At 39.6% G+C, this 12,645-nt stretch overlaps 1 protein-coding gene across 1 annotated transcript; it reads left to right on the top strand.

The window, feature by feature from the left end:
* The first annotated feature begins 11,072 nt into the window (after positions 1–11,072).
* LOC147618258 (uncharacterized) lies at positions 11,073–11,741 on the top strand. The gene has a single exon (XM_086774701.1). It carries the CDS (start codon positions 11,184–11,186, stop codon positions 11,484–11,486), a length of 303 nt encoding a protein of 100 aa, XP_086630827.1. The 5' UTR covers positions 11,073–11,183; the 3' UTR covers positions 11,487–11,741.
* The last annotated feature ends 904 nt before the right edge of the window (positions 11,742–12,645 follow it).

The raw sequence follows: 12,645 nt of genomic DNA, 5'->3' as shown, positions 1-12,645 counted from the left end.
TGATTAACAGAGCTGAAAAGTGGAGAATGAAATTGGGCATGTGGAAGCAACCATTGAGAGGGCTTTTTGCATGAGGGTCCTACCCTAGATGAGAACAAGAGCCTTGTATAAAAGAAATGGCTCAAATCTTCAAAAAATGAGTGAAAATCATGGGTTTCTGCCACCTGGTTTTTTGCTTGCCTTGGCTGGTACACTCTACCATTAGAGAAGTCCTTTGGTCAATTTGAAACTTATATCATTTCCTATCTTGGGCTAGAAGGGCTCGGCCCAATTTTTTGTGTAGGCGGAGATATGGTGAAAAGACCAATCGACAAATCTACGTCATTTTTTGCTTATAGTAGGAGGAGATTCGCTAATTCCTCTTAGCTGTGTATTAGCCTAGGGTTGAGCAAGATTATCCTAAAAGATCTTGGCTAATGGTTGAGAGGACAAGAAATGCTAAGGATTAGAGACTTAGGCCACAAAGAGGAAGAAAGGATAAGATGATATTAGTAGCTAATTAAGTGATTAATGAAGAGATTATAATAATATGAGGTAAAGCTAAGCTAATTGGGAGCTTAAACCAAGCTTTGATACCATTTGATATGCATGGATCAAGCTTCCTAATGATAATCAACTATCTAATTAGATCCTAATCCTAATCTAATTACAACACTAATCTAAGGTGGATAAAAATGAACAATACTCATGGTGGTGATGAGTGTGTGCTAATTAAGTTTAGACTCAACTTTAGTTAGGTTACAAGATGGAAACTTGTACTCATAAAAAGACTTGAGATGTTGTGCTTGTATTCCAATGCTTCAAATGTCCTCCTTTTATATGAGTAAAGTACAACAAAGCTATGATAGCTCATGTGGGATGACTTGGCTAGGTGACTTGGCTCTCTAGCATCACTCGTTTCAACAATCTAGCCCTCACATCAGATGGCAAGTGATGATAGAGTATAGAATCCTCGGGCTTCATGCCCAAAGCCTCAAAGCGAGGCATACTCTCCTCGCGTGAAACAAAGGTGCAACCATCCCACACCTCCGTGCAACGAACATCATGGAGGTATAATACTACAAAGGACAGAAGAAGACATTAAAACATTTTCCAATCATGCAATGTTGACTATGCAAAATAGTGTCCCACGGCGAAGAAATTACCTTAGTGCTGCTGCATAGTCTCGAGGTCTCGTAATAGCCATATGGGGAGGGATGCATAAGAACTCTGCTCGATATCTCCAAGTAAGAGACACGACAATAGTGCTCCACCCAAGCAATAGTTTCTCCTATTCAATGCAAGGGACATGAAGAAACAAAGTAATAGAAGGTATACATTTGTAAAGAGGCTGGGATTGTTACCTCCTATTGAGGCCATCACAAGCAACACTCCAGAATCCGATAGAGTGGAAGCTGCCAGTGAAATGCCATAGCGAACATGGATTTCTTGACATGTGGCCTGTCACACCCACCTACACAAAAAATGTAGACACATAATGCAAAGGAATAGAATTCTTAAAGATTGTTACAACACAATGCATAGATTGAAAGGCAATCGAGACATGCATACCAAATGGTTGTGATGGCTCTTCTTCCCACACATCTTGCATGTCATCCACATCACATGGCTCATGTAAAATTGGTCGATTTATTGGACCCTTGCCTTAAACCAAAAACAGGCAAGGAAGGTTTACAAATCAAGAAAGAATGGTCACAGTGTCCCTTGTAAACTCAAAGAATTTTTAAAACTAAGACAACAACCACATAAGCCTTTCAAGGCCTCATGCTCTGCATGGCATACAATAGTATTATATGAAAGCCTCACTGGCCTTGTAAAATAAAGCGTGGTCATGTGCACAAGGTAATAAACATAAAATCAACATAATCTGATCAACACTATATTATCCACACTCACCTCTTTGCTCCTTGGCCTCAAACAAGCTCTTTTTCTTTGTGCTAAAATGTCCCTTTGCCATGTTGAGCCACTGAGGACAATTTGCTATTTCCCACTTTGTGAGATTTTCCATCTCTTCACGGTACATACAAGTAGCCTCCTCTGCAACATCTGCCCACTTCCTAGCCGTTCACTAGGATCGATGTAATATATCCTCGCTCCTTCAAAATCAAAAAATTCCTAGAGAAAGAGCACACATATAACATAGCATGCACAATAGTTCAGTATTGAAACATTGAAGGACTAGTGTCTAAATAGTTGAGAATTGAAGTTACCTAAATACCAATCTTGGAGAGCGGCCAACTGCACTAATTTCTTGTTCTTCTTGGCCTTGTCAGTTACTCCCTTCTCCTTTTTCTCCATCTGTGTTTCTAGAGGAGATGGCCTTTCTCCTCTTCAGTTTGATTTCCTCATAGTTTTCCGACAAGGACAAATCCAAAGGTAACACCAAGCCCTCTGGAATATCAACAAAGTCCCTCAAAATGTCTCTTGCCAAATGCAAGATATTCTCGAGCAAGACTTCCCTATGTATCCAACTACAAGAGAACAAAAGATTAGCACATTATCCACAATGATCAATTCATACAAGAAACAAGTTGAGGACAAAAGCACTCATTGTCTATACAAATGATAACCATGAGCAAGGCGATACATAGCTTTAGTAGCCCTACTTTCCTCCAATAGAGACAACCATAACACCTTTTCTTCCATAGGGGCTTCACATATTGCAAGGAGATTCAATTTATCAAATTTTGTAAAGCTCTTGCAATCCCATTTTAAATTGATGATATCAAGGAGATTCAATTTATCAAATTTTGTAAAGCTCTTGCAATCCCATTTTAATGATAATACTTTGTCGTGACATGCATCCCCAAGTTGAGGATTGATGATATTGAGAATATTTTGGATGGTTTGACAAATACGAGAGTTAGTTTTGACAAACTGTAAAACAACAAAATACCTCACTAGCCAAAGAATAGCCATATGCCTATCCAGTCACCATAACGTGATGCAAGGGACTCTACCTCCTTCTTCTCCTCCTTTTGCAGCTCTTCTTTGCTTATTGTCGCCCTTTTTTAATCAAGCTTCAGGTTTATTCAAAGTAGTTATCATTTGAACCTATGCGATCATAGCCATTGATTAGGTGGTTAAAAAATCACATGAAGGAGAAGCATGGATAGTCAAACAGTGATTGCAAAGTACTTACATTATTGTAAACAAGCTTTGCTAAATATCTTCGTGTGTCAATGGATACCAAGGATCACCACCCTTAGTGTACTTCTTCCTAATATCCATGATGAGCCTCGGATCCCTTTCCAGCAAGTCATGCATGTACGATGACTGATTAGCCACCGCAAGGTAGTGGGGGAACCAAGCCATTTGTATTGAGACGATTGAGACAACACAACATGTTAGTTCCCATTAATTGTTTACATTTGTATTGAGACGATTGAGACAACACAACATGTTAGTTCCCATTAATTGTTTACATTTAATTATAGGGAAAAAAGATACAAGTTCATGCATTACAAACTTGAGAACAATGCAATCTTCGATGACCTTACATGAATCAATGATCATGCAAATGACTTGATAGTGTTTCTCCTTTGTCATTGAGAACCTCTCATCATTGATTGCCGCATTCCATTCAGCCAGTTGGTGATTTCCATCCCCCCATACATAAAACATGTGATTGGAGAGAACTAAGAGGGCCGAAAATCGAGGGAGCTCATCCTTAAACTCCCTATTGATATCTTGCGAGAGGGGATCCCAAGAAGACTTTACCACATATGTGACCATGGTTTCCTCATGGGATCAAGTCCATAAGGACACAATGAATGCTCCTTTTTTAGGGACATATCCCTCCTTCCCAAATGCCCTTTCAATCCCGAAAACTCTTCCCAAAGGACCCTCACTTTGGCATATGGTAATAGCTTGCATAACAAAATTGGAGGACATTCATGGCAATTGAATAACCTTGTTTTTTTCATGATGTCCTCCCCTTGGGCAAGGTACAAGTTTGCTTCATGCCCCTCATCACTAGGAATCTCCGGACAAACTACGTACGGCACTAATGCAAGATTTACCTTGTGTGGCATGAGCTCATTTTCTACCTCATGTTGACATTGTGTGGCATTTGCATTAAGCACTTCACTCTCCAACTCACCCCCAACATCTTCTCTAGCTTGACTTTCCACCACATGACCGACTTGGTCCATACTCCATGGCTATTTTATCCAAGGTGACGTCTCCATCTCATACTCCATGGCTAATTTCTCCAAGTCTAGAAAATAAAATAAAAATGCCATGTGGGTAGGCCGCATCAGTGCGGCTTGCCCACAGGGCATTTAAAAAAAAAATCTTACCTTGGAGAATGTAGCTATGGAGAGCTTGAAGGCCATGCCCTTCCTCAATACAAAGAGAAAAGGAGGAAGAATTGCACACAAACCTAGAAACCAGCATCTTTGGTGCCAACAAGAGAAGATCTCCATAAGCAACAGTTCAGAAAGAAAATTAGGAAAGGAGGAAGAAAAATCTCTAACCAAGGAGAAAGAAGCCTTATGTCTGTAGAACCCTAGTTAAAAAGTAAAGAGACAATAAGTTAAAAACAAAGTGATACCCTAGTTAAAAAGGAAAAACCCAAAAATGTTAGTTGAGATGAATAATTTTTTAAAGCGTTTCTTGTTATTCAGTTATGTGTGAATCTGGCATTATGATAGAGAATTATATTAAAGGAATAATTTTTTAAAGCGTTTCTTGTTATTCAGTTATGTGTGAATCTGGCATTATGATAGAGAATTATATTAAGGAATGTAAGTACATTTAATGTTATTTATAGCTTGATAACTATAAGGGTATTGTTTTCGAGGTAGTGCTTTCGGATTTGCTTTAAGAAAATTAAATTTTGACATAGATTTAAATATGTTACCATTTATAAAAATTACTATAATTCTATTAATATTATTTTTGAAAAGTGTAATAATATTTATATACCATGACACTCTTATACATATTTAATATTTACATATAAAAATAATTAATTTTAGTTTTACTCTTGGGAATTGAATTATGTTAGTTGTTATAGAATATTTATTGCATTATTATCATCACAATGACAAGTTCATTAATATTGAATTTTAGTAATATAAATATTAAATTAAGGACTCGTTATCAACCAACCTGTTAATGGTTATCTCTTCTTCATCAAAAATTCTTTTTTGATTGCTGCAAGGTCTTCTTCTCCTTTTCTTCTTTTTTGGCATGTTTGCACAAATCCAATGTTGCACCATATTATCATATATGGCCCAAAGCCGAGACAAAAACTAGTGCTTATATCAAGTGATAGAGATGAGTGCAATTATTTTGTGAGCTTTGCGTTTTGAGCTTTTATGCAATTTTCATCAAAATTTCAAGCTTTTTTTAAATTTAATGTGCTTATTATAGAGAGGAATTTTTTTTTTTCACGCTTTTTTCTACGTTAATTCCTTTGTTGGTGCAGCTCGACAGACAACTCAATCCTTCCATCCACATGGAAAATCGCCTTCTATCCCAGCCCTTGTAGGTTTTTTGCTCTTTTCCCCTTGCCTTTCACTCTCTTCACTCATGGCACGGGCCATTCTCCAAGTTTTGGAATTGTCATATCACTCCGTGGATGGTTGAGTTAATTCGTCTGCACATTATTGCCACATTTTTGTTTCATTCACCGCGCGATATTTATATTGGTCCACATTTGGATTCACCATATCGGATGGTGGATGGTTGTCGAGTGATTTTTTGGCTACTAATTTTGCCTTCTCTTTTCCAGTACTGCCATGGCCGCACGAAACAGAGTGTCAAGAGAGTTCCAGTAGTGCCAGTGTGCCAGCACCAAATCCAGCACCGATTCTAGATCTTCCAGAAGACGTTTCAAAGGACCTAACAAGCGAACCTGTGCTTCCTAAGGTCAACCAGCAAGAATATTTCCAAGGCCCAGATTGCTTTGCAGAGGCAAAGGAAACTGTTTGCAAAGAAACGGAAGGCACAGGAGGCTGTGAATCTCTTCATCCCCAAAGCTCTCATCTTAAGGATTGTCAGATCCATTAGCGATAGAATAAAGGTGAAAGGTTACTTTAAATGGCAGAGTAGTGCCATTGGAAAATGATAGAGAGTACTCCCGTTGCATGTCTTTAAGAAGAGGCATGCGAGGACTTCCTTATAGACTTCTTGAATGATAGTAACATTTGTGGTGCTGCCCATGCCAAGAGGGTCACACTAATGGACAAGGACATGATAGTAGTAGCAGAGTTAGGTATAGGTATGATAGGTTCATGCAACCTCTGCCATTCAGGGATAGGAAGGCAACATAAATCCTCTCCATTCCTCCTGCTTTTTGAAGAGGAAGAGGGCTGCTGACAAGGTGGTTATTGAAGAGGTGACAACACCAAGTCCACAAAGGAGGAAGAGGCTAGTAAAGGGGGCAAATTTGAAGGAAAAGGAGATTGTTTTAGAAGAGAATGTGGTTAGGGATGAATTGGCAGAAAACCTTCTGAAGTTGGAGGGAGAGATTAATGACAGCAGATCATATTTAATGTCTGGTACACCTCCGAGTAGGAGGAGTACCTCCATATCGCTCCAATGGATGTTTATATGCTTGTTGAAAAGAATAGAGAGATCAATGAGATAGTATTGTGGTTATTTGTTTAAGGTATGTACTCTTCGCCTTTTTTTTAATGCTTTCTTATTTTGATTTATTTTTCCCTTTCCTAATGTTTTTAATTCAATCTGTACTATGTAGGGCAGTGTTTGAAAGAGCTTTGGGAGGATAGGCAAAGCAAGTATATATTTGTGATCGTTTGGTATCAACTATCCTAATTGACTTGTCGAGATCTGAAGAGAACCTTGCTCCTTATTTCTAGGAAGTTAGTCTGCATACCTGCTTTGTTGTGCTGCCATATGTAGAGAAGTATGTATTTTCTTTGGATTTCAAGCTATTGATGGAATGTAAATTACTAGTTGCATGATGTGATTGTCTATAGCTTACCAAACCCACCATCCTACTTTGGCATCAGATAGGAGTGCCATTAAAAGAAGACCTTTTCCTTAAGAAGTTCTACACTTGTTTTACAAGAAAATAGTGCCTCACCAATGTCTGCATGCAATGCTTGAAATGTTCCAGTAAGGCTTTCCAATAGTTGCTCCTCTACCATGTTTGAAGGAGAAATCTTTGCAAACAAGAAATAAGTTCACTTAGATGAAAACATCTCTGTCTCATAAAATCTCGCATGCCCCTTTCTAACCGTGATACTTACAATTGCATGGAAATCGAGTTTGTTGGTGAAGATGGATATCTCGTGCTGTGTAAACATGTTGTACCATGGCCACTAGTTTTCCATTGCTTACCTTCTTTAAGCCTTGTAAATGACCTTTCCAATGGTACTCCAGTACATTTTGCCGCCGTCGAACTCGGTGAGGTCTGATTACAGCAGGATATAGATAAACCCAAGCGCTCTTACGAAATGCCTCTCCCACACCTAGACACACCATCATCGTTCTTGTTGTGCAGGGATATCTCCTTAATCTCGTCTTTTGGTCTTCTTGGTGCGGCCATATCGTCTTGGAAGCTAGAGTAGAAAGGTTAGGGTTAGAGTAAAAAGGAAAGAGATCAAATATGATGTGTAGAGACTAGGGTTTTATGGGAGCCTTGAAGATGAAAGAGATGGAGCTCCGAGAAGGGAGGGAAATTAAGATGGAGAAGAAAGTTCAAATTAGTTTTTGGGAGGGAAACTGACTTTTTTGGGGAATCTCAAAACTCTTTCTTATTTTTAGGGTATATGTAGCCACAAAAATGGTGGGATCACATCTACTCTGATCCCATACATTTTGAAAGAGACAAATGTAATTATAAGTGCTGAAATCCTAGTTTATCTCTCTACAGCAGCCTAGTCTCTTCCTCCCTATATTCAATGGAGACCAAATGTACACAAGCCTCTATTCCTATTGGTCCGTTACTAATTACTTTCATTAGCAAACGACCCAAAATATGTTCAAATGCCCTGTAATGATCTGTGATATATCGATAATCTAGAACTCTGATGTGGGCCCCAAGTGGAGAGACAGCTAAATCTCCTTCTCATCTCATAATACACAAGGTATTTCTATATGTAATGCTCCTATGTTTGCACCTCAAGTGTGTATAGTAAGCAAAACCTCTCCCTAAGCTAGGTGAGACAAAACTCTGATTTGACCATTTTTCCTTTCGCTTGCCATGCCCTGTCGTCATCGTGCATGAGTTTTTCTTGGTTGTCCTCAACCGTAGTATGACGGCCTCTCGTCTAGATTCAGTTCCCCCAGTGGAGAACCCTCATCCCAATGCTTATTGACTTACGCTTTCAAAGAAGCAATTTGCTTTGGTAAGGGATGGACCAGAGCACAAGAGCCAGGTGTGGAGGCAAGGGTATAGGAGTTTAGAGGCTCAAACTTAAGTTTGAGCCTCTCACAACTCGCACCTTTCAAGTTGCTCAAACTTAAGTTTGAGCCTCCACAAGGACATAGGAAGTATGGGCTTGGAGAATAGAGGCTCAAACATTTGAGCTTCTCATGAGGTGAAGGTTCTCAAGTTTAAGCCTCCACAAGGGTATAGTTGTGTGAGGCTCAAACTTAAGTTTGAGCCTCTAATAAAGCATAGGAGTTTAAGAGGTGAGCCCTTAGCTCCTATGCCCTTTTGGAGGGTCAAACTTAAGAATGATCCTTTCGAAAGGATTTGGCTTTGAGAGGCTCAAACTAAAGTTTGAGGCTCGTCAAGGGCATTAGAGTTAGGGGCACATCAAGACGAGACTCAACTCGAAGCTTGGGCCTCTCAAACTCGCATGCTTTATTGGAGCCTCAATTTTAAGTTTGAGCCTCTCAGAGCCCGCCACACCTTGTGAGAAGCTCCAACTTAGACCTCTCATTGTTTGCAGCTTTCCAAAGGCTCAAACTTATGTGTGACCCTCCACAAGGGTATAGCAGTTAAGAGGTTTGAGGCACTTGAAAGATGCGGCTCTAAGAGGATAGGTTTAAGTTTAAGCCTGTCATACTTGCACTTTTGAAGAGGCAGCTCAAACTTAAGTTTGAGCCTCCAAAAGCACATGGGAGTTAAGAGGCTCAAACTTAACAAATACATAGAGGTTATGCACCTGGAGCCACTTGAAAGGTGCAGCTCTAAGAGGATTAGGTTTAAGTTTGAGCCTCCACAACATATGGGAGTTAAGAGGCTCGAACTTAAACACACCAAGAGCCTGCAGCCAGCAGAAGAAAAAAATAAGTACAAAACATGGAGAATATTATCATATATTGATTGGCATATGGAGGACCCAAATTTCGCAAGATGTATTACATTCAAGATCACCAGTTCTTTCCAAATGCAATTCCTTTAGTAGAAATTTAAGCTATATATTTAATTTAGAGGCTTAAGTTATGCCACTTGGAAGGTGCCGACTCCTCTGAGAGGCTCAAACTTAAGTTTGAGCCTCCACAAGGACCTTGGGGAAGGGAGAGGAGTCACCTAAAAATATGTAAGCATACCACGCGAGTTCAAACGAATTAGGGGTTCTTTAATTCAAAATTTGAAAAAAAATTAACAGAAATACATTTATAGAAGAGATTTTTTTAGTCGATTAAAAAAGCATGTAAGTCCATAAAGAAAAAGGGATCGTTTTATTCATGAAAAATTCATAAGTAAAAGTTTTTTAAAATATCCCTTGAATGCACATGATACATAGGGTTAGCACTGCACCCCCTGAGACAAGGACATAGGATTTATGGGCTTGGAGAATAGAGGCTCAAACTTAAGGTTGAGTCTCATTTGAAAGGTGCGGACTGTGAGAGGCTCAAACTTAAGGTTGAGTCTCACTTGAAAGGTGCAGACTATGAGAGGCTCAAACTCCTCCACAAAGACATAGGAAGTATGGGCTTGTAAAATAGATGCTTAAGCACAAGGACATAGAAGTTATGGGCTTGGAGAATAGAAGCTCAAACTTAAGTTTGAGCCACTTGAAAGGTGTGGGCTCTAAGAGGCTCAAGCTTAAGTTTGAGCTTCTTAACTCCTTCCACAAAGGTATAGAAGTCTAGAAACCCAAACTTAAGTTTGAGCCTCCATAAGGACATAGTAGGCGGCCATCAGATGGACGCCTAACATGCACTAGTTCAACAAGTAAATAGTAGATTAAACGATGAAAAATCACAAAATTGTGCAGGCGGCCATCATATGGACACCTAACATGCACCAATTCAACAAGTAAATTGTAGATTAAATGATGAAAAATCATAAAACATGCACCAATTTAAAAGCTCGTTGAATTCCGCCCACTAGGGTGCCCTTGCCATTCACTCAAAATCCCTCAAGTAGTGTCTATCTGCACCTTCGAAAGAACGAAGAGATGGAGTCCGTTTTCAGTTATAAAAACTAATTTTTATATTAAAGGTTAACATTGTTAACAAAAATTTTAATAGTATCAATGCTAACTCGAAAAAGAACATAAACTAATTAATGTGAATAAGCTTTTTTTTACTTGTTGTAGGAACCTACTATCCACTACTATTCACTACTATCCACTACTATTTTGAAAAAAAATCGCTACTACTATTCAGTTTTACCTCTATTAAGGATTTTCTTCCAAAGACATTTTTTATTTAACATGAAAAAAATTCCTATGAAAAACCAACATGCAAAACCATGAAAATTGTTGCGGCACTCAATCAGTAGTAGCCTTTGCCGTTAGCCTTCAATGTGACAGTCTACCAAAAATCTGTCGTGATACGCACCTTTAGTCTTCCAAACGATTCGAACCTCTTGCACATGATTAACATGCAATCAGTAGCCTTTACAATCATGCAACTCAAGTGGACACTCATGGCCACACACGTCAGAGAGGTCGGTCTGCGTGTGTGTGTGTGTGTGTGTGAGAGCGCGCGAGAGAGAGAGAGAGAGAGAGAGAGAGAGAGAGAGATCAGTACCCTTTACAATCAGTAGCCTTTACAATCATGCAACGTTTTCAAGTGGACCCTCATGGCCACGCACGCCAGAGAGAGGTCGGTCTGCGTGTGTGAGAGTGAAAGCTGCTGTGCAATGGCGGTGAGGGGCTAAGTGGAACTTATCTTATCCCCAACCCATTCAGACCTAGTGTTATCTGAGTCAGTCGCCCACTATATAATGGCGAGCTAAAGCCCTGCATGCAAGCACGCCCAATAGTTTGCCTCACAGCTGATCTTATTCAACGTGCTCAAGGCGCATGGCTCCATCTTGTGCTCCCGTCGTGCTTCTGCTTCTAGTACTGGCAGCTGCAGCTTGCAGCTCCTCAGTACGAATGGTGGATGCGCAAGCCTGCTCACAGCCTTGCTGCGGACCGCTGCCACAGGGCGGCACCGGTTACTGCTCGACTGGCGAGTGCTGCAGCCAGTATGGATACTGCGGCGGGAACAATAATCAGCTCTATTGTGGCAGCGGCTGCCAACCCCAGTACGGCATTTGTAGCGACGCCGCGACCACTAGCACCACCACCTCCACCAACACCACCGCTGGGGGCAACAACTAGTAAGCTGGCCAGGGACCCCGCCAGCTGCTTGCTAGGGTATGTAGTGAGTATGGCGTTAATCTATGACGCTTGTACTAATAAATAATGGCCACCAACCCCGCTAGCTAGCTGCTTGCTAGGGTTGGAGGTAGGGTCGTCTATTATGAGTATGGGGTTAATATGATGCTTGTACATGGGGTTAACATGATGCTTGTACTAATAAATCATGGCCACCATGTATAGAGTACTATATAATATGATTTTGTTTGTACTAAACAGGGCATTCAAATATGAAGTTGTGTCGTCAATAGAGTAGATTAATTTTAAGGGAGTTGGGAAAAATGGATGGTTTTATGTAAATCAATGTAGTGCTGAAATTTTTTTTGTTTTTTTCAACCCTTAAAGTTAAAGACAATGCGTAGACTTAACCGGGCTTTAAACTAGGTCTTACAGGCTAGGTCTTACCTATGGTTAGCCTTGGGTAGATATATATAGCGCGAACAGGGGCAACAACAAGTGAGCTTGCAAGGCACCCCGTTAGCTGCTTGCTAGGATATGCTTGTACTAATAAATAATGGCCACCATGTATTGAGTATTATATAATATGATTTTGTTTGTACTAAACATCACCCAGTTCGTAGTGTAATTTTCTTGATTGAAATTTAGAAATGTTAGTTGAAATTTGTCATTGCCTTTAATTTTAAGGGTTTAAATTTACATATTTTAGTTATATATCTCGACATTCGTGCGATTTCTAATACTATTCAAGTCCAAATCCTGATTAAACCTACGTATCGCCTTTAATTTTAAAGGTTTAAAAAAACTTTTTTTTCAAGCCGTGCTAAACACTTCACTATTTGATTAGAGTAGAGTACTTTTAATGGAGTTGGGACAAATGGATGGTTTTATGTAAATAAATGCATAGTGGCCATGTGTGTGGCTCCTTCTCTCTCTTTCTCTCTCTCTCTCTCTCTCTCTCTCTCTCTCAAACTTCCATTATAAGATTCATACCTTGAGGGAAATCTCTATGTTGCCTCTTGTTAATATTCATATCTATACATATATAGGAGAAAATTCTCCTTACACATGGCAAAAAAGAATGCTTTTGCTATTATAGTAGTCTTGTTTTTCATTATTTTTTCTTTTTTAATCTGTAAGGGCCACTATTTTTTAAAAATCA

Source organism: Cibotium barometz, chromosome 35, assembly GCF_041138505.1.
Source record: "Cibotium barometz isolate CiBa-2024 chromosome 35, ASM4113850v1, whole genome shotgun sequence".
Taxonomy (NCBI): domain Eukaryota; kingdom Viridiplantae; phylum Streptophyta; class Polypodiopsida; order Cyatheales; family Cibotiaceae; genus Cibotium; species Cibotium barometz.
The sequence above is the reverse complement of the archived record's forward strand: the minus strand, read 5'-3'. Positions and strand labels throughout refer to the sequence as shown.